At 36.2% G+C, this 22,377-nt stretch overlaps 2 protein-coding genes across 4 annotated transcripts in view; both read right to left on the bottom strand.

The window, feature by feature from the left end:
- Window positions 1-212: 212 nt before the first annotated feature.
- Window positions 213-7,719, bottom strand: sqlea (squalene epoxidase a). Its single transcript, XM_016520160.1, has 11 exons — window positions 7,176-7,719; window positions 6,017-6,245; window positions 5,341-5,518; window positions 4,937-5,033; window positions 4,715-4,828; window positions 4,459-4,630; window positions 4,188-4,283; window positions 3,488-3,630; window positions 2,176-2,272; window positions 1,996-2,083; window positions 213-1,870 (listed from the first exon to the last, which is right to left on the bottom strand). Exons 1-11 carry the CDS (start codon window positions 7,440-7,442, stop codon window positions 1,678-1,680), a joined length of 1,674 nt encoding a protein of 557 aa, XP_016375646.1. The 5' UTR covers window positions 7,443-7,719; the 3' UTR covers window positions 213-1,677.
- Window positions 7,720-10,392: 2,673 nt separating this feature from the next.
- Window positions 10,393-22,377, bottom strand: part of LOC107714339 (E3 ubiquitin-protein ligase RNF144B-like) — a 13,471-nt gene continuing 1,486 nt past the window's right edge. The window contains exons 1-8 of one of the 3 annotated variants that reach the window (XM_016520155.1): window positions 21,776-21,980; window positions 18,987-19,156; window positions 16,902-17,006; window positions 14,632-14,692; window positions 12,443-12,647; window positions 12,216-12,360; window positions 11,255-11,344; window positions 10,393-11,014 (exon numbers count right to left, since the gene is read on the bottom strand). In XM_016520155.1, coding sequence (XP_016375641.1) covers window positions 10,853-11,014; window positions 11,255-11,344; window positions 12,216-12,360; window positions 12,443-12,647; window positions 14,632-14,692; window positions 16,902-17,006; window positions 18,987-19,091 — 873 coding nt within the window. In that variant the 5' untranslated portion in view covers window positions 19,092-19,156; window positions 21,776-21,980 and the 3' untranslated portion in view covers window positions 10,393-10,852. Of the gene's footprint in view, window positions 11,015-11,254; window positions 11,345-12,215; window positions 12,361-12,442; window positions 12,648-14,631; window positions 14,693-16,901; window positions 17,007-18,986; window positions 19,157-19,368; window positions 19,585-21,775; window positions 21,981-22,377 lie in introns of those variants that run through there. The other 2 variants (XM_016520157.1, XM_016520156.1) reach the window with 2 other exon arrangements.

Below are 22,377 nucleotides of genomic sequence, written 5' to 3'. Positions count from 1 at the left end.
CTAAATACTTGTATGTTTTAACCTGTCTGATTTTTCCATTATGAATAAAAACAGGCGTTATATAAGTATCAGATGTAGACCCAAATATAATCTCTTCTGTTTTACTTATATTAATAACAAGATCATTGTTCTCACACCACTCTACTAATTTAGTCACACCCTGTTGATGAAACCCAGGACTGTCCCCGTCATTAAACACAGATATTAAAACAGTGTCATCAGAATACTTTAAAATATACTGATTTAACATGTCAGTTCGACAGGCATCTGTATACAAGGTGAAAAGGATGGCAGAACTGACGCAACCCTGGGGTACTCCAACATTTGTTATGATGATTATGATGGGTGATTGACAGGATTGTCAAAATTAGGAGGGGCAGTGCTTGTAGGAAGGGTTTTTAGCACTGATCTATAATAGATATTAGATTAGATTATATAGAGGTCATTGGTTTTGAGGCTGTTATGGCCGGTTGCCATTACCGTTTCACTCATTGACAATATCGAGAACTATGCAACTGTAGCACTGAAGAAGATGTAGAATCATGTTTAATCTTTTTATTTTGTTTATATGATCAGAGTGACGCTATTTTCATCCTGCTGGTGCAAGGGCGTCATCTGGTGGACGTATGATAATTTGCACAAAATGCAGTTATTTATTCCACAAACCTCTGTCCAATTATAAAAGAATGATAGATTTTAAAATACAAAGCCTTTAGAAAAGGTTTTCAAATGTTACTGGATCATTCCAATCTGTTATACTATTTCAAACTATATTTGACTCCAAATATATATATATTTTTTTTTTTTAAATCAAAGAGGACGAATTATATGAAAGAACGATCCATAGAGTGGCTGCATACACAGCCAGAAATACTATAAACACAGAACCTCAAACTCATGGTTAAATTATTCTTCACATTAAAGCTTTTGTCCTCTTTTCAGTAAATATCCACATGATTTTACTCTATACTTTCATTGCTCATATCATTTTTAGACTGCACTAAATGTTGACTTGAAAACAACAGAGAAAGGTAAAAATGATAATGGAAGGCCCCATGTGAAAATCGTGATAAATGGACACAAATTTTTTTTTTTAAAGTCTGAAACCGCAATAAAGCAAGGCACGTGAGGAAATCAAGTGCTTCAGTTACAAATGAGATGCAGTCCCATTGATTGTCCTTAGTGTCTTGAAAACAGCTCAAATATATACACAATTTTACAACTTAAGCAGCCTAGTGGTTTAATCTTTATGAATTAACTTATTTTGCACTCAGAAATGTAGTAAAAACACATTTCTGACTGAACAAAAACATCAACAAGAAATTAAAACTGACCAGATTTACTTAATGTACTGCATAAGAAATAGTTTGTAAATGCGGTTTCATGTTGACTTGAAAAACAAGCACAGGATTTTCCCTCATTTAATTGCAGGTTAAGGCCAATTTCACTACATCATTAGCACTTAGTGTATGAAAATATAAGGCAGGGTCTTTGTCTATTAATATCAGACACCATATGCATTTCCTCATCTGAGACTTGTTCCTTGTGCAGTGTCTGACATGAATCCCTTATTCCCAAAAAATTAGGCACTCAGATGAAGCCAACGGATGTGATAGATGTGTCACGTTCAACGACTGAAGAAATCGGTTTCTTTTTCAGTTTGAAAGAAGTTCCTTCCTAGTAAATCAGGTACTGTAACTCAGAGTAAATAAGAGGAAACATGACGGCACAGGCTCTGTACAGGATGGCTATGCTGTTGACCAGCGCTCGTGGTATCGTGAGCCAGGATTCAGATCTGAAGCTGAAGTATATGCCGTATAATGCCACAGCGGAAAAGTGACCGATCAGAGTAAAGGGTTTCGGCGACAATCTGAGGAAACAAAAACAGATTAGTGGTGTGAGAAGATCTCAGATATCTGCAAAAACCAGTGGAAGACGTCTGATTTGAGGAGCACACTGATGTTTCTCAGTGGCAGATTCTTTGTGAATACTTACACGGACAGAAGGCCGATCGGTCCATTGATGCATTCTCCGCCAAGCTTGAAATAGTGGAAACAGGCTTTTCTCAACTGATGCAGTGAATCTGAAAATAAACAGATGTTAGATATAATGAGATACTTTATGATTTTTAAAACTGTGCAACAGAAATATTTAAGAAAGTGTTTTGTCACTTACTGTCGGTCGCTGCAAACAGTTCATACAGAGCTTGAGCTAAAACGTTCACCACAAACGAATGAGATGATTTCCGTTCCCAGTGGAATTTCTTCTTTGCCTGACAACAGCAACAGAGTCTTCATTGCACATTTCCGTTTCTCAGATCCACTATGATGATCACAGTGGCATTTAAACATTCATCCAATGCAATCTGTTCCAAAACCTGTTGAGGTGCCGTACTGTCTACAAATGCATTTCTCTACTTCCAAAGCTTCTTTATTAGCTTTGATGGTTCCATGAAGAACGTTTAAAATCCATGCAACCTTAAATACACAAAAGGTTCTTTATAATATAAAAATGTTCTTGAGATTATTAAAAAATCTTTTAATGTGCCCCTATCATGGATTTTTGAAAATTAGCTTTCATGCAGTTTGTAACACAGCTCTAAGTGAATGAAAACATCCTGCAAAGTTTTAAATCTGAAAGTGCACCGTGTATAAAGTTACTGTCTCTCAAAAGAAAGAGTCGACTCTGAATCATTGAATCGAGTCGTTTTTAAAACGAATCCCAAGCCGTTTCATGTTGATGTCAACATGAAACATTAGCATATTGCCCGCCCACTTGTTGGTCTTTTCGCGTTTGTCTGAATGAAAATGCTAGTTCATTCTTTGCCACTAGATGCCGGTAAAAATAGCGGTTTCCCCGGTAACGCTGTAAACAAAACAGCACTGCGCTCACAAACGCTGCTTATTAGGCATTACAGGCATGATGAAATGAAAATGAGACCAATCGGACCAATCACCGCAGATTAGCGTCACGCAAAGGAGGGGTTTGGAAAAATGAATCGTTGAGTGAATCGTTTGGGAGTTGTTGAGCAAATAAGGTAAAAATAAATGCATATTATAAGACAACAAAAGTGTTTTTTGACCTTGCATGCGTGTCAACCTGTTGTTGGGGACTCCCAAAACCAAAATATGAACATTTCATTACCCATAATAGGGGCACTTTAAGAACTGTTCACTGACAGATTCTTCAGAGGCACAAAAATGGTTCTTCTGTGAGAAAAAAACAAACCTTTTGGAACCTTTTAAGAGTGTATTGTTATGCCTAATCTAATAAGCATAAATGTATACATAAACCACAAATACATTTATCAATAAAAAATATTTTATTGCACATCTTATGCTACTTACAGTATGTAGGCAACTCACTAAGTTTTGCAGCCAAGTTGATATACAGTATGTTGTTGTTTTATGTTTAATGTGCAGTGAAGATAAGCACTAGAAAGGTATCTAATTTTCCACACTCTGACCATTGTAACTGCAGATGTTACCTGGAGCACAGCTGTATTGTCATAGAGATCAGGGATGTTCTTGAGCAGGTCTCTCCAGATGTGGATGTCATTCAGCACCACACTCATGCCGCCGCCGGTCAGAGGATGACGCATGTTATACGCATCGCCTAACAGCAGAACCCCTGATGGAGGACAGGTGGGTCAACACTTGCAACACATAAAGCTGCACCTTTTCACTCTGTGCATCTTGTCAGTATATTTAGGGTTGTAAAAAATTATGTTATGAGATCCAATGCTTAATTTAACTGTTCCACTTTAATGTAACATCCACATTTTAGAGTTGTCATGCCTTAAAACTTAATTATTCCAACATTTGACCAGTAATTTTCTAATTAAGTCTCTTATGCTCACCAAGGCTGCATTTATTTGATCAGACATACAGTAAAAACAGTAATATTATCCAATATTATTATAATTTAAAATGGCTGTTTTCTATTTTAATATATTTTAAAATGTAATTTATTCCTGTGTTCCAAAGCTGAATTTTCAGCATCATTCATCACTCCAGTCTTCAGTGTCACATGATATTTCAGAAAACATTCTAATGTGCTGATTTGCTTCTCAAGAAACATTTCTTATTATTATCAATGCTGAAAATAGTTGTGCTGCTTAATAACTTTGTGGAAAACAAGATACAGATTTAAAAGTTTGGGTTAAGTATTTAATAAACCAGGCTTGCCTTGTTTATTGACTGGTGCGGGTGGCAGGAAGCTGGCCGGCATTGTTCTCAAGCGATCATTCTGCAGTGCCAACATGAACGGCTCCTTTAAGTGCTCTGTTTAAGCAAAATACACATATTTGTGAGCATTCTGTCATCTAAATGCCTAAATTGCATTGTTGTCATCTGTACAGAAATACAACTGAAATAAGAAGTATTTCAAAAATCTGTGTCTTTAAAAAAAAAAGACTCGTATTAGCAATTTGGTTATTTTAAAGTCTAAATCTGATACCTGGTAGTTGTGGGTAGATTTTTTCCATCATGTACCGCATAAGGTCTCGAGGCATCTCTCCTCTGATGTCCACCAGAACCCGAGTTTCATTGGAGGAGATCTGATAGATCAACACTGGACTGGGATTAGCTAGAACCAGCTCTGCATGGTTGGGTTTGAATTGAGGAGAGTCCTGGAAGAGAGCATCATAACACAATCAATCATTGTGTTTTGGGGCATTTTTAACAGAGAAATGCAACCGTCAACTTTTGTTTACCTTCATTATGCATCCAACAAAATGAGAAGACACTTTAGCTTTCCCAGAAATCAGATTCTTACGGAACTTGGAGAAACATCCGTCTGCAACTACAGTGAGGGGAGCATGGATCTCCTGAGAGAGAGAGAGAGAGAGTAAAATTGCAGCATGGAAAAGCAAATCTATATACAACCATAAGCATCCTTTTACAAATATTACAAGCAAGTGTCAGTGTGTCATTACCTTGATCATCCCTGAATCCTTCTCCTTATACTGAATTCCTGTCACACAACCATCTTCTTCCTCCAGGCTGGTCACCGTTCCCTCCTCAAACTTCACACTGTGCAAATATGACATGATATTAGATCCATCAGTCTCCAAATCCATCACTAATGAGACACAAAAGTGCACCAACTAATACCTAAAGAAAATCTACCTAAGCCTGTAGGTACTGTATAATCTCACCATTTATGAAATCTACAGTCAAATGTTTTCTCTAGCAGTGGTTTTATATATTGGTTTTAAACAGCTAGTTCACACACTTTCTAATTAGAATCAGAATTTTTCTGAAAAACAGAAGTAATGATAAGCACAACAGTCATCATCAGCATTATATTCATATATTACAAATTGCGTCAGGTATTTACTTGGGCTCAGCGAGAGCAGCTCGACGCAGTCCCATGATGAAGCGTCCATGATGGAAAGCACGTCCACTCTGAATGCTGCTCTCCTGCTGGGGATACGGGATCTCCACCTCCGTTCGACTCTCCAGGTCATGGATTACATAACCATTCACCACATGGGCGTCCAGACCTTCAACAGCATCTGAAAGAAGACAAAGAGTTTGTGAATATAAAACGCAAAGCTGAAAAGTGCAATTTAATTTATGTGAATTTAGATATTACAGATCTATGCAATAAAAGCACATTTGGTCTATTTATTAGATATTGAAAAATATGTAAAAATATGCTAGGAGGATTTGAACAAGCATGCATTTAAACGGGTCATAGGATGCCCATTTTCCACAAGTTGATATGATTCTTTAGGGTCTTAATGAAAAGTCTGTAACATAGTTTGGTTAAATTTTCTCAATGGTAGTGTAAAAAAAACACCTTTTTTACCCTGTCAAAATCAGCTCTTTTCAGATCAAGCCATTTTTGTAGCATTTTCCTTTAAATGTTAATGAGCTATGCTGACCCGCCCCTCTCTTGCCAACACACATTTCAGTTCAAACAACTTGTAAAACTGCATGTAGCATCCTATGACCCCTTTAATAGAAAGATCAGGTGAAGTGTACTGTAACTATAAACAGGATATGTGTACCCTCCAGCCCGAGTTCTTTGAGTGCCCGATATCCTCCCGGCTGAAGAAGTTCTCCCACTATCCGATCTGGTTCTCTCATGTCCCTCTCCACCACTGTGACCCTCCGGCCGTCTCGGGCCAGAACGGAGGCCATGGCTGACCCCAGCACACCAGCGCCCACTATGATGACCTCTGGATCCTCTGCCTGACTAGACTGACTGTCTGTCGCCCTCTTTCGCTTTACATCTCTCTAGTTAGAAAGAGTGAAGAAAGAAAAGTGAGTATTCTAATAATATAACTTTTTTTTAAATAATATTTGTTTTCTGAAAAAATAATAGTTAGAAATGTAATTAAAAAGACAAAAAATACATTTTATGTTTTACATCATGGTAATAGTTAACTAAAACTTAAACCATAAAAAAATATATATTTTTGTTACTTAAAATAAACGTTAACTGAAATTAAATAAAATATACAAAAACCTAAACTTATTTTATTTCAGCCATTTGCTAAGGAAACATTTGCATTGGGATTTAAAATAACAACAAAATAACTTGAGGTAAAATAACAACAACTAAAACTGTATAGACATATTAAATAATAATAATAATAATAATATTGACAAATACGCACAAAATTAACAGTTTCAAATTAAAATGAAAACATGAAATAAAAACTAATTCAAATTATTAATAAAAACTATAATAGTATCTCACGGATACAAATAACACTTAATGAAAAAATAACACTGTTTTACATTCTCTATGGACCTCTTGATGTAGCTTATTATAATGTAATAAGAATAAATGTACGGGATTTTTATGTTTCAAAAAATAAAATAATAATCTGTAATATGTTTCTCATCTACCAAACTCGACAATTCAATTCAAGTTTATCTGTATAGCGCTTTTTACTATACAAATCGTTGCAAAGCAGATTTACAGAAAATTAAGTTTCTACAATATTTAGTAGTAGCTTATTACTGCTACTACTACTGAAAATACAGTAAGAAAGAAAGAAAGAAAAATGACTCATTATTAGTGGTGAAATATTTCCAGTGATCATTTTAACAGCTTAAAATAGTATACATGGAAACTAAATAGAAAATATATAAATAACTGTATAGAAAAAATAATAATACAATAAAAAAATTAAAACAAAGACAAAAACACTATCTCACCTTCGTAGAAGTGCGACTACAACTGTCTGTACTGGACTTGGAGAAGAGTTTTTTGGTCGGAGGAAATGAAGTCAAGAGGTTGAGAGGCATCTGGACAAATTGAGGCGCTTTGAGCGTCTGTCCGCGAAAGCCGAGACACGTGACAATCAGACCCACGGACACGCACAGCACCGCGGCCACTATCAGCTCTCTGGGCGCGTAGCTCACCAGAGCATCGCATTTCTTATAGATATATGTAAAACTTGCAATTCCAAGAAAGGTCCACATGTCGAAAATCAGTTCAAATATCAAAACAAAAAAAGAGAAAATAATAAGACAGCTTTATGACGTTCAAAAATATCAACAACAGTCTCAAAAGACAGGCATAGGTGATCAGACTTTTGAGTTAGCCTATTGTTCCACACAAAAACTGTGGAAAAAATATCCGTTTTTCTAAATAATTTAGGTCATGAATTCAGTGAAAAGCCTCTTATTATAAATAATCATAAATAAAAAGTAGGTATAATATATCCAGCACATGAGTGCACCTCGAGCTGGTGCGACGCTTCTAGGTGATGCTGAATAATTTATGATAATGAGGGCGCGGATCCTCTTGCAGTTTGTAGACAGCAGCGTCCCGCCTCCTCTCTTTAGAACGAACCAACCAGAAGCGAGTATTCGGTGAGCAGAGCTCACGCTATCTGGCCATTGGCCAAACCAAGGCTGCTGGTTGGCGAATGGACTGCAGTATGATGTGATGTCACTGAGAGGTTGCGTTTGGCAGATGTTACGAGTAAAATAGTCCTAAAAGTAAGTGCACGTTGTTTTAAAAAAGGCAAAAATACATTTATGCCTATACATTGGGGAGAATAAATAATTAAATGCTTTATATAATTAATAATAAATAATTAAATAATAATGTAATTATTATATCATATAATGTTATTTTGTACATTGAAAAAAAAAACATCTCCGAAAAAAAAGAATTCCAGGTTAAACTAAAAGGCAGAGTTTAAAAATAACAAGGTGTGTGTGGCACAGAAATAACATTAAATAAATAATAAAATGATAAAACACTTTCATGATTCCAGGCCAAGTGTTGGTATACATGGAGAACAGAGTAGACACATTTATTAAAGTATTTCTGGCAAAAGCATATAGTGTCATCGTCAAAAAACTGATCCTGTGCTAAGTGTAGCATACTTAATCTACGCAAGATCACACACTGAGGTAAACAAGGAAGACCAGAAAACTCAATTTAACTCATGATGACTAATAAAAACTAACGACACTATGTAAAATGAGAGCTTATGGCATGATGTCATGATGATAAAAGAACACCTTGTTTTTAGGTTTTCGCCAAAGGCATGCTTGCAGAGTTGTGTATGTACATTTTGTTGTATTACCTTTCATTTATGATTATTTAAATGAATAATATAGCAAATCTAATCTAATGATAATCAACATTGAAAAGAATGAAATTTTAAATATAAAAAAAAACTCTGGACGCATTAAAAGTAATGACAGTAATAAAAAAAAATCTAAAATAGACTTCTTTGTCTTTATGAAAAAAAATAATAATTTCAGGGTGAAATTACATGGACATGATTTCAAGAAATTTTCACCCCAAAATTTCATAAACACAGTATTTATTTTGAACTCCTTGCAAAGGACAGTTCCGCCCCCGTCTAATGACTGCAATCATGTGAGATTCTGGCCAGCTGTGTATCTCAACCGTCTGTGTTTGAATGAGTTTGGCCTTTTCATTGGGTCTTCTTCACAGTGGAGTGTGTCGTCAAGAAGATGCTCTCACAATCCTAATTACTCATTGACACTCTGAATGTTCTCTGAGGATGTTTGGAAGCCATAATAATTTATGCATTTAGCAGACGCTTTTATCCAAAGCAACTTAACAGTGCATTCAGGTTACACATTTTTTACCAGTATGTGTACTCTCTCGGATAATTGAACCCACGACCTTTTGCACTGCTAACACAATGCTCTACCACTGAGCCACAGGAACACTAGTGTAGTGTAGCCATAGTATAGCAGCTCTACAGCAGGAGGGACACATTTTGTTGCTCAAAAGAATCTGCATGCTTTAATAAGGTGGTGAGAATTTCTCACTGAGAAATCAAATTATTTTTTATTTAAAAAAGAAAAAGTGCATTTGAGTATTATGATCGTGTGTATTCAAACAGTTGGTATATACCAAAAGAATCTGCATGCTTTAATAAGGTGGTGAGAATTTCTCACTGAGAAATCAAATTATTTTTTATTTTAAAAAAAAAAGTGCATTTGAGTATTATGATCGTGTGTATTCAAACAGTTGGTATATATCAGGTTTTAAACATTAGAGGAGCTTGATGTAATACATTTCTATTACAACATTAAAAAGAGCTTGGCAAATTATTTGACCATTTTTGCATCTGACTTTAATAATGCATGTGGCTTCATTAGAAGTGGCTTCATTCCTTACAAAAAGTGTTGTGGTTGTATGTATGTATTTATTTATTTCTAAATATACATATATACAATGGCACTGAATGATTAACTTGTATACCATGGTGTTCACCTGCTACATGGTATTACTGTAACTTAAAAAAAGAAAAGAAAACATAGTTCAAACATTTTAGTTAAACCCTGTGGATTTTTTTAAATATCCAGCATTCTTTAAAACTCATGTTTCTCTTACATACTTTGAATAATTCTTGTTTTGTAAATTAGAAACAAATCAATGTCTGCAGTTCAACCTGTAACCACACGGTGTCTCTCTCTCTTTAACCAATAATTTCTCAATAACGGCAGCATTTCAGACTAACAAACACCTTTTCCTGTCTTCAAGAGACATTTGAAAAGTTAACTAGACCTCAAATAAAAAAAAATGAACGTATTATACATTTAAATATTTAAAAAGTTTAGTAAACAGGAACAAGTTTTAACAACCAGGAATATTCACTATTAAGCAGAAACTTAAAGCTGTAAATTTCCCCAGCTGGTTATGAAATCCAGTGCAATACAACAGCTGTTTTCTGTGTGAGAAATGCTTCCTTTTCATGCTGTTTTACTAGAGTATGAGCCCTGAAACAAAAATAATCGCACTGAAATGTCTAAGAGAGGAAAAACAGCCTCTATTGTTAACTATGACCGTGTGTGTAACTTGAAATGTTTATGTTAATGCTACTAAAATGTTACATTTTCTAACCATTTAACATGAGGACAAATAGAAACTAGTCACTTTCACTGCTCAGGTGTTTAGTTTATTGTAATGAAGTTATAAAATATCTGATGCAGAAAAATCAACAAATTTAAAAAGAACAGGACAGTACCCAGACTCATAAATACAGTATTTACACATTATAGTACACAAGAAAAAACAGCAGGGCCTTTGGTCTGGAACGCTACATGGAAACAAAAAGAGTTTAGCCCATTGCTACGGTTCATGAATATTTTTATAATGTAGCCTCTATAGTACACATGAACGAATGTTTTGGCTTGGTGGAGAAAGGGCCATTCCTTTACAGATGTTGTTTACTCAATAAACAACATGCTTCTTTTTCCCATACCATTGCACCTGAAGGCAAAATAAATCCACCGAATTTACCAGGCACTGAGAATGAGGCACTTGTGCACCTGGCTAGCGAGACTGAGGATTGGCACGTGGAGGATGCAACACATATTGATTATTAAGAGTTCTCCTATGTGGTGGAATCTGATGGCTTCTTGTCTTTCTTCTTTTTCTTGGTCTTCTTGGCCTGGCAGGGTTTGCACACGCAGCACAGGATGCAGGGAGAGGCCAGCAGCAGCAGTGGTGACGTCACTAGCACGATGATGCTGACGCCCACCAGTATACCGACCACCTGAACATCACAACAACACAAAAGAGCAGAAAGTCAACCAGGATCTTACTGCATGTGAGTAGTTTTCATCTAACTTCATGATAGTAACAGTCTAATTTTGCTGATAAAAACGAGTCAACTGAAAAAGCAGCAAAAATCATACAAAAACTGGTGCTTTCTAAAACTAGACATCAAAGTCATTTGGAAATTGGTAAATGTCTGACATAATGAAAAACAATGCAAATTGGCATTCCAGCTAACCTGTGTCCTGTTCCACATGACAGAAGCTCTGGAGTGTCCCAGCTTGTTTCGGCATGGTCCTTTATCGTAATGTCTCAGAAATATATCGCCCTGTAATGTAGGGACATTTTTTATCCAAAAAGGCTTGAAAATAATAAATGTCACAAAGAAAGATATAGTAAATGTGTGTATAATAACACAACAACAACAATAATAATGATAAAAAAAAAAAAAAAAATGTAATGATAAAATAAAATAAAAAATAATAATATTATATTAAAATTTAATTAATAATTTATATATATATATTATTATTATTATTACAGAAATTTAATAAAATATTTAAATATATTATTTTATTATTTTTATTATTATTATCAATAGATACTTATATTTGATTAATTTTCATTTTCAATTGTAAAAATAAATGTTTTAATTTGAAATAATAATAATAAATAAATGATTAAAATTGAAAATTGTTGTTGTTGTTATTACTAATATTGAAAATTAATATTATATTAAAATTGAATTAATAGAAAAATAATTGAATTGTATTAGTAGTAGTAGTAGTAGTAGTAGAATACAATTTAATTTTAATAAAATATTTATCTTTTATTATTCATATAATAGATACTTTATTTGTTTTCATTTTTAATTATAAAATTAAAATGTGTTTTAATTTTAAATTATTGTAGTAATAATAATAATAATAACTATTATTATTATTATTATTATACATTTACAATGTCATGTCCAAAAAACAAGGTGTTCCCATAGAACATGTGCAATCTGTACTGCTTCTAATATCATGATTTAATCGTGGTACTATGTCCAAAAAATATACATTAATGTGATACTGTGATTTAATCATTCACAGTACAAACCATGGTATGATTGTAATACCATGGTATGTCTAGTGTCGTAGTGTCCAAAATTATTTGTGTTGGTGGCAGAACAATTGTAAAGCCCTAGAATCACTTACATCCAGATTCTGAAGGCAGTACCAGCAGAACGTGTGTTTGCAGCTCTTGCAGAGCATCTGCGCACAGCCCTGATTGCGCTCTATGTAGACGCCACACACTGGACACTGTTTAATGGCTGCATCAGTATCAGTGCTGCTCAGTTCACTGCAGAGACGATACACAGAGCACGTTTAGAGGGCTTTTTAAACAACAGTTGTTTGTTCAGTGGTAAATCGGTCACACTGACCTGTCTGCTGATGGTACCATCAGTGGATGGTACTGGGAGCAGGAGTGACCATCTATCCAGGGGCTTCTGCAGCCGCAGCAGAAGACATCATGGCACGTGGGGCAGGGCACAGGAACCGGTTTGCCTTCGGTTCCAGGTGTCACACTGCACACGGCCTGGCAGTCCAGCTTGGGACACCAAGCCTTACTGGGGTCTAACTGAACTCCTGAAAGAAACCGAAAGAAAGACTGAGGTGAAAAAAACATTCGAAGCTTGAAAAAAAAAAAAAGATGTGGCAAAGCCAATTCATTTGCTTGCAAATTTCACTTCCTCATTGACAATTTTTCATTGAGGTTTACTGTTAACAGTCTCAGGAAGACTTCTGTGAATACTAACGTCACAGTTTACTTGACACCACAGACAGTCTAGACGATTCCTAGCATGTTGGGACTCGGAGCAGTTCAAATGCAGACAGAGGCAGTGGAAGAAGAAAATCCCACAGCTTCTGCTGTCTGAATAAGCTCATTGTTTACGGTTCTTCTATAAACGCTAAGCTGGACCTTGGCAGACACAAACCAGCAACATGAACTGTGACTCAGAGAAGAAGCAGCACACTCACACTTGAGCCGTAGGATAAAAACTGATAGTCATAACTTTCCTGATTCTAAAATATACAATTGACCATAAGCTCATTTTTGTGTCCGAAACTTGAAAATGTTTGCATTTTCAGACAGTATAGACAGACATCTATATCAAGCTATCAAGTCATGTTTAAATCCAGTGTTTGAGTAATATCTAAGATGCCTTCATCAGTTTTTTTTTTTTTTTTAAAACAGCAAAGATGCATCCTTCTCTTGCTGTGATATCCCACGATCCAAAGATATTTTGTTTTATTTTTTTATTTTTATAATAAGAAATTTCAGTTTACATTTTTAGTGTTTAAATTAAATTACCTGGGTACCAAGTTGTGCCAAGTTAATGTGCCAAGCAGCTGCTGCTGCGGTGAAATTACTGTCTGTACTCCTACAAAATTATGCTTGAACTGAGGAAAATGGCTTTTTGATCGAATATTGATTTAAAATCAATTTTCACACTCGGTTTTCTTTTAATCTGAACAAACGCTTTGTTTCACAGGACAGATCATAGTCTAAGAGATCTGATTTTTGTCATAACTCAATTTTGGTTGATTTTCAATTGCTAGCCTATATTTTAAACTAGAGACAGAAACAACACAATATAGCTAAAATCAGCAATAACCACTGACTGACATAAATAGTCTAGTAAGCCTAAAAGTATGCTTCTTTATAACTCACAAACGCTCATCTAAAACTGTTTGTTCCTGCCTTTCATATCCAGTGATTTTCAGTGAGGGTTCCAGTAACACTATCCTTCATGAGTGATTATGGGAAGTGGCACATAAATACAACTAGGGCTGCACGATTAATCGAATGCGATTGTCATGCGCATTTTGATAGTAATGCCGGTTCTGTAATCAGCAGGAAATCATCATCACGTGCTTTCAGATGGAGCAGAATTTACTACACATAGCCGTAGTTCACTGACAAGTTACGCAAAAAAAACCAAAATCGCAGACGATTTTATTGCGCGATTATGAAATCGAAGAAATCGTTCGCGATAATGACAGCTGTTTGCATAGCTTCTCAGTGCACTACGGCTGTGAAGTAAATGCTGCTCCATCTGAAAGCATGTGAAAATACCACATTTAATAACATATTTTTACTCCAAACTCACTTCATAACGTCAGTCGAGTGTTTGAAATAAATCCTTCTGTGAGATGATGTGGCTTCTTACACAGAATAAGGCACGCAACATATTTCATAGTATTTAAGCAGTGATAAAGGCATAGCATTATAAATATACTTTATTTTAATGAAAATTATAATAATAAGAACTCAGATAAACCGTATATTGCCGCAGTCGTGTGTTTATTAGTCACGTTGAATCAATGAAAGCAGTTGAATCTTCTGTTTGTTCAGCTGCAGCGATGCGAGGCATATTTGGAGTTTCAGCGCGAGAGCGCCCTCTGGCCTTTGGATGGAGATTTACTGCTGATCACAGAACCGTGCTTCACTGAAAGATACACATGACAATCGCAGCTTCTGTCGAATCGCGATCTCGATTCCATTTCGATTTATCGTGCAGCCCTAATGCATACATACATACATACATGAAGCAGGACAAGCACGTACCTCTTTCAAATCGGAGCCGCTGATAGAGCTCAAACTGATCGCTGGGGGCAAACAAGGCAAGCTGTACAAAGAAGGATATTAATTCATATTCAGGTCATGTTGGAATGTGTCATGTTTGAGCTACAGAACTGCACATGAATAGCACATCAGGTTTGCAAATCAGATCTTATGTAGGAGATAATGTACTGTCAGCTGGTCAACATCGCGAAATAAATCCAGACGTAGGTACATGATCCTGCTTATCACACATTTACATAATACAATTAGAAATTTTTATTATAAATCACAAGAAAAAGACTGAAATAATACAAAAGAGTTAAAAAAAATCCATGTAGACGGTTTAGCATTTACATGAAACATAAGTGTCAGAACAAAGTTTTCCAAAGACCAGAGTCATGACACCAGGTAATATTTATATCACTGTATCACTGAGGGGAAAATAATACTGGGACTTGTGGAAACATTTGACTGATGAAAAACATTTGTGATAAATAAAGCCAGTGTGTTCTTGTTGAGATTAATGCTGTGGCAACCAAAAGCAAAATGAACATTTAGGCTAAACAGACCCATACAAATTTCATCAAAGCTTTTTGTGTTCACTTTTGCTCTATTTTAATTTGCCATGGCATTGTTATGAGGTTTCTAAGGTTGAGACTAATTTTATCACTAGGGTGATCTGAGTGGTTGCTAGGGAGTTGCTTTTGTGAGTCAACTCCAAAACGCTGTTAATTTACACTACTTTGAACAGTAGTGTAAATTAACAGAGTTTTTGGGTCATTTTTTAAAGAAATTAATACTTTTATTCAGCTAGGATTAATTAAATTGAAAAAAATCAATTCAAATAAATGCTGTTCTTTTGAACTTTCTATTCAACAAAGAATCCTGAAAAATGCATCAGATTCCACAAAATATTAAAGCAGCACAACAGTACATCAGCATATTAGAAAGATTTCTGAAGGATTATGTGACACTGAAGACTGGAGTAATGATGCTGAAAATTCAGATTTGCATCACAGGAATAATTTACATTTTAAAGGGATAGTTCACCCAAAAATGAAAATTAGCCCATGATTTACTCACGCTCAAGGCATCCTAGGTGTATATGACTTTCTTCTTTCAGACGAATCCAATCGGAGTTATATTAAAAATTGTCCTGGCTCTTCCTAGCTTTATAATGGCAGTGGGCGAGTGTTTCTGTTAAACAGTTCAAAAGAAGTCCAATAAAGCGTAATCCATCCATAATAAAAAAGTGCCTCACACGGCTCCGAGGGGTGAATAAAGACCTCCTGTAGCGAATCGATGCGTTCTTGTAAGAAACATATCCATATTTAAAACGTTATAACCACTTTTCTGTAGCTTGCACTAACTGTCGTACACGGAAGCCGTTCCGGGCGGATGACGTAGGACGTATGCGTAGCGCATGCGCCGGTGAGAATATGCTAGTCTCGCGAAAACCAACGTTTGTTTACAGGAGCAAAGGAAAACCAGTCTCCTCTTGGCTTATATCGAAATCCGACATTTTTCTTCACAAATTCGTTTTGTACTTCTAATTCGTGACCGGTGTTTTGTTTTGTTCTCTCCTCTCTGCTTCCGTGTTCGTCACTTCTCACCGGCGCATGTGCTACCCATACGTCCTACGTCATCCGCCCGGAATGAACGCGCGTACGACAGTTACAGGAAGTGACAGAAAAGTGTTTATAAGTTTTTAAATATGTATATTTTTATTACAACAACGCATGGATTCGCTACAGAAGGCCTTCATTCACCCCCCTGGAGCCGTGTGAGACACGTTTTACTATGGATCTATGCGCTTAATTTCACTTCTTTTGGACTGATGAACTGTAACACCTGCTGAGTGCCATTCTAAAGCTTGGAAGATCAAAGACATTTTTTTATATAACTCCGACTGGATTCGTCTGAAAGAAGAAAGTCATATACACCTAGGATGCCTTGAGGGTGAGTAAATCATGGGCTAATTTTCGTTTTTGGGTGAACTAACCCTTTAACATATAATAATACTTTAAACCGCATAAACACATTTCATTACACCAAATACACAAAATAATGTTATTTTTAGCAGCATCATATGACCCCTTTAACTGTATTTCTAATCAAATTAATGCTGCCTAGGTGTTAGGTAGTGGAAGGATTTTCATATTGTCAGTGTAAACAACAGTGTTTGCACAGTCAATATTTGTAGCGTGATCTGCGGAACTGGAAACTGTTGTTGACTGAGAAAGAAGAACAGAGAGCGAGACAGACAAATGTACCTCAGAGTCCAGCAGAGTTCCGGTGTTCTTGCAGGCTGGATCAGGGCAGGTGATGGCACTGCCTGCACCGCCCCGAATAGCCAGCTGGACATACTGCCTTAAACACTGCAAACAAAACAGAGCTGTGACATATATATATATACAAACACACACAGTTTTAGACAGATCTTGTCTTGTTCTACAATCACAACATTTTAGCAATTTTAATGTGCCTGGATGAGGGTTTTTTTGTGTGTTTGTGTATGTTATCACGAGATACTATCATAGTTTTTTGTTAATATTTTATATTTTTCATTTTCATTACAAACTTAGTCATTTTGTTTTTGCCATTTTTATTACTTTTTGTGCCTTTTCTTAAAAAATGTCTATATAGTTTTTAATAATTTTTACCCATACAATGTATTGTTGGCTATTGCTACAAATATACCCCAGCGACTTAAGACAGGGTCTCCAGGGTCTGTTGCTCTCACTGACACACTTGGAACAATAAAAGCATGTTTTTCATATCTACACTGGTCACATGTTGAGCAGCAGACCTTAATAATTCCCTTCGGCAGGCTGTCAGACGAGCCGATGAAGTTACCCGTCCTTCGCAACAGATCTTCACTTTCATCCTCATCTTCACTCTCGTGCTCTGCTTTGAAGAAACATACAAACATTTATGATGCTGTAAGTTACTGGTTAACAACAGGGAGCGAACATCTTACAGGTCTCATTGAAGCATGATAACACTCAACCATAAACGGACGGCATAAAATATTTACTGCAGCTCAAATTAACAGAGACATCCCTCAACAAACATCTGGCCATAACTTAGGCAGAATTACCTTTCTTCATGCTTCTCTTGGCTGTGGCTTCTGCCCAGCTGGGTGTGCCGCCCATGGCTTTCTGAAACCTGTCGAACAAATCAGACGCATTTTCCTTCCGACTGTTGTTTTCTGTTAAACGAACCGCTTTATTTTGCTATAACTTACTGCTCCTTTAAGCGCTGCTGTAGCCTCGGTTTTGTCATTTTATTCTCAGCTTCACTCTTTTTAAAGTCTCTGCGAAACCGATGCGTCATGTCAACCCTTGAAACAAATTAAACAAATTAGAGAAATGAATCACCTGAAAATGAAACACAAGCATACTGACAGGAAGGCTGTGAGATCATCTAAAAGCAGTTAGCCTGCAAATCTAATCAACTGATGCTTCAGTTCAGGGCTCTCCAACCCGCTGTCCTGCAGAGTTCAGCTCTAACCCTAATCACACACACCACTACTCAAGCTCTTACGAGGCACACTAGACACTTGCAGGCAGGTGTTGATTTGGAGCTGAACTCCAGGAGCGAGTTTGGACACCCCTGCTTTAGTTTCCAGTAGGGATGTAACGATTCACTCAACTCACGATTAAAAAGTTTTTTTTATTTTTTATAATTTTTTTTTTTTTTTTTTTTTTTGTTATGAAAGTACAACCAGTAAAATAAAAATGAGAAATGTTGCCTTGGCAACTAGCTGAACTAAAATCAGCTTTTTTATTTTATTTCAGTTAACTTTTATTTCAACTAACGCAAATGTTTTTTTATGCTTTTAGTTTTCATTAGCCTAACTATAATATCCCTAGTCAAGATGATCAATGTTCAGAATGAAACATAGTTTTGACATAGTATTAGCAATATTTATGCTTTTCAGGGGAAGCAATTGTTGAATGAATGTTGGAGTACAGTACAATAGGAGAAAATGTTTTAACTTAAAAAATGCCACACTTCAGCTTAAAAACCATAAAAAGTCAAATGAATTGTAAGTCTGACCCACAAGATCTGATTCAGAGGAATAGGCTAGATTTGGCTAATCGACGGCATGTGAAAGAAATCCCCCCTCAGCGAGACTGAAAACTATTGTGCTTTGTTTACTGTATTTCTTTGACACCAACCTTGTGCTTATAACCCAGACCCCAGCTAGAGATAAACACCTGCTTATGGCAAGATGTTTGAGAAAATGATTTTCCTATATCACTAGTATTAACGTAATGTATGTAATAGCAACTCGCATGATGACACACTTCAGTTTTAAAGATAAATATCGATTTATTCAGCAATGCTCTTACCTGCACACAGAACACACAGTTACAGGACTGCAATGTGCTGGTGTCCAGTTCAGGACAGTTGGTCAGGCAGAGTTTGCAGTGGATCGTGGCTTTTTCTGCCTCCATGCCTGCCTCCTGTTGTTGTTTAGCCCTTAATCTTCAGAAATAGTGAAGTGACGTCCTCCATGCTTCTAAAGAGAGGAACAAACAAAGCGGAGGTGGATAGATTGCAACGTTTGAGTTCTAACATCACAACGGTTTCAAAACGCAGTTTACGCACTGCAGTGGAGTAATAATGGAAAGAAAGCTCTTCAGCAGAAATGTAAAATCATACTTCTGAAGTCAGTTTTCAGTAGAATCGCACGCAGACCACACAGAAGCATTTAAAAACTGTAAAACTCACTGTTAGTTGGATGCTCTGTTATTAGCCGACTGTCTAATCTCATTTGTGTTGTGAACAACTCAAAACCTGCTCAGCCTGCCCTCTTAATGAGACACCAAACGAGTCAATCCGGAGGAACAAGAGATCTAGATTCCACCCTGAATGAACTCACTGCTTTATGAAGTCTTCCAGTCAACATTCCTGTCCCTCATGGCGACCGAATCCCAATCGGGAAGAAGTCATAATAACATCATCCAGGATAAAGCTAGATTAGAGGGCCCCGCCTGCCTCGACAGGTCAGAAAAATAGAGAACGGGATGAAAGCATGAGGTGGAGAGAATGGTGACATTTTTATCCATGGCACATTTGTGCTATTTACATTTATGTCTCCTCTGTCACGATCAATGTGGATAACATCACTGCCCTAAATCTCCACTGTCTCCCCAGTCAGTATTGATTGGCAAGACACGTGTGACATCCACTGACACTTGCGAGTTTTTTTCCTGCCATGTCATTGTCCTTTTGACAGAGAGTTTGCACTGTTTTTGGAGTTTCACCCCTCGTGACCGAACAAGAATAAAGAAGAAAGGAAAAAATGGTATTAGGAAATGTGCTGAATCATTCTAAATGTGTGTGTGTGTGTGTGTGTGTGTGTGCATAAATAATTGTAAAAAGCAAAAACAGGAAAGTTTTCTTTTTTTTTCAAACACCAAATCCCAAACCAAAGAATAAAGGATCAGGAACAAATGGTATTTAATAATTAGGAAATGTGCTGAATCGATGTCTGGCAGGAATATGATTAATGTCCTGAATCACTATTGATCAGCCCAAAAACATACTTGGTTACACCTCATAAAGTGGGTCACTCGGTAAATCTAGGTGAGCTCTCTGGCATTTCTCAGCAGTGAACATTATTTACATATACTTTGGTTTTGAGCACAGGGAAGTGAATCACATGGCTGTTCCCAACAATTATTAATATGATGATGCAGTAAAATCTTGCCAAATGAGGAACCGAAAATAATTAAGCTCTAGTCATTTTAGTAAACAACTATTTAGTGCTTATTTTTGATGTCTGTCTTTTTTAGACTGTCAAAAATACTGTAAAAAAAATTTAAAAGGACAGCCGTTTTAAAATTTCTGATTAAATTTTTTTAAATCATAATCTTTTATCTAGATCAAAATAATGCATGGCATGTATAAGCAACGAAACTCGGGCCAAACATTCCAGCAATAAACTAGAAATTTCAGCCATGTTTGAAATGGCATAATTGCAGATTTCCTATATCCATTAAATGACATTTGCAAAAATGTGGAGTATACACACTGATAAATACTATAGCTGTGTCCCAAACTGCATACTGTATGAGTAAGTACTACATTTAATGAGGAACCTACTTTGTGTAAAGAAGTTTGTTTCACATAGTATGCATGTGTGTAGTAAGAAAGCAATTCAGATGTACTACATCAGCCATGCTGACAATGTCATGTGACCTACAGCATCAGTTACACTGCTTTACTGAAATTTTCACTAGCTTGCTTCCTAATCTAGGTAGGAAGTTAATAAACCTGGCACTGTATATTAAAAATATTATTGGCTTCTTGACAAATGGCTTTTGTTTCCCTTTGGATCGGGGTCGCTTTGGATAAAAGCGTCTGCCAAATAGATGAATATAAATGTAAATTCATGACTCCTCTCCTGTGGCCTAATGTGGGATAGTTACTGTAAGAGTCTATTGGATGCACACTTCAGAATCTTGGTGGATTCATTAATCTGGATACTTCGCCTACTTTTTTTATGTACTTTGTCTCCAACTATTTAGTAGGGAAGCAGGCACATTTGGAGAGAGTGCATGTTAGACGTCCGACAATGCAATGCGTTCGATATGAGACAAATCAGAATCCGTACATTTTAATATCTCCTGCTTGATTCACTTAAAAAGTTAAGGAATTTTAATTCAAACTGTATTACAATACCTCTATTTACTCGATGTCAACATGTGACACTGTAGCAAACTACTTTTCTCTTTATCGTAAAAAGTAATAGGCAGCATATACTGCGCAGTATGCAGTACACTAATATTCAATTCAGGACAAGTCCATTGTTCGTTGTGACGTCGTAGAGCTTTTTCCGCAACTATTCTGCCAATAAATGTCAGTGTTACGGTAACTCTAGTACGGTTACTGTCAGGCATAAAATACACATTTAATATTCTTCATTTTCACGCAAACACACTGCAGCTCCCACAAAACAAATCAGCTCAAATACAGACCGGTGTTTTAAAACTTAATGTGTTGCCTACCTAGACCGCATTTTTGCGTAACAGGCGCCCCAAAATCGGAACGCGAATGACGACTTTAAATAGTTCCGAATCTACAGTAGGTGGGGCACAATATGTTTTGAGACGCAGTAATGAACTCAGCTCACCTTTCACTGCACTCGTGTCCACCGCAGTGATTATCACACGCGCATCTGAGAATGAAGATGCTGAAGATTCTTGGATGATCGACAGACAGTCTGGTTTACATCCCCGCACATACACCTCGATCATGAAGAGGAGCCGAGAGTCACACCCGTCATGTTCCACAAGGGTGCGTGTGTATTTTTGTGAAGTTATCGGACTTTGTTAAAGGGTTTGGCCACTTCCTGTTTTCTCCTCCCACTGACGTTTAACGTTAACTCTTTCAATCATGAGTTTTCGAATATTCTCAAATTGTGCTTTGAAAGTTAATTATATATATATATATATATATATATTAGTGCTGGGCAACGACAATTTTTTTTAAAAATCGCGATTAATCGCATTATGCACAAGATTCAATAATGCATTCAAAAGTAGTGTATTGTGCACTTTTTCCATTTAAAAGTACTGCTATATGAACAAAAGTGCAATAACATTTGGTTTGCAAACACTTTAAACAAATAAGGTAATTTTTTACAGCAACATTCCTTTTACATAGTAGCAATTAAAATATTTATTGTAAATCTCAACTTATAACATTAATGTAATCAAATTAAATATAAAACAA

Source organism: Sinocyclocheilus rhinocerous, unplaced genomic scaffold (genome assembly GCF_001515625.1).
Source record: "Sinocyclocheilus rhinocerous isolate Xijiao unplaced genomic scaffold, SAMN03320098_v1.1 scaffold629, whole genome shotgun sequence".
In the NCBI taxonomy this organism is placed as follows: domain Eukaryota; kingdom Metazoa; phylum Chordata; class Actinopteri; order Cypriniformes; family Cyprinidae; genus Sinocyclocheilus; species Sinocyclocheilus rhinocerous.
Note: the sequence above shows the minus strand (reverse complement) of the source record. Positions and strands in the feature narration are given on the sequence as shown.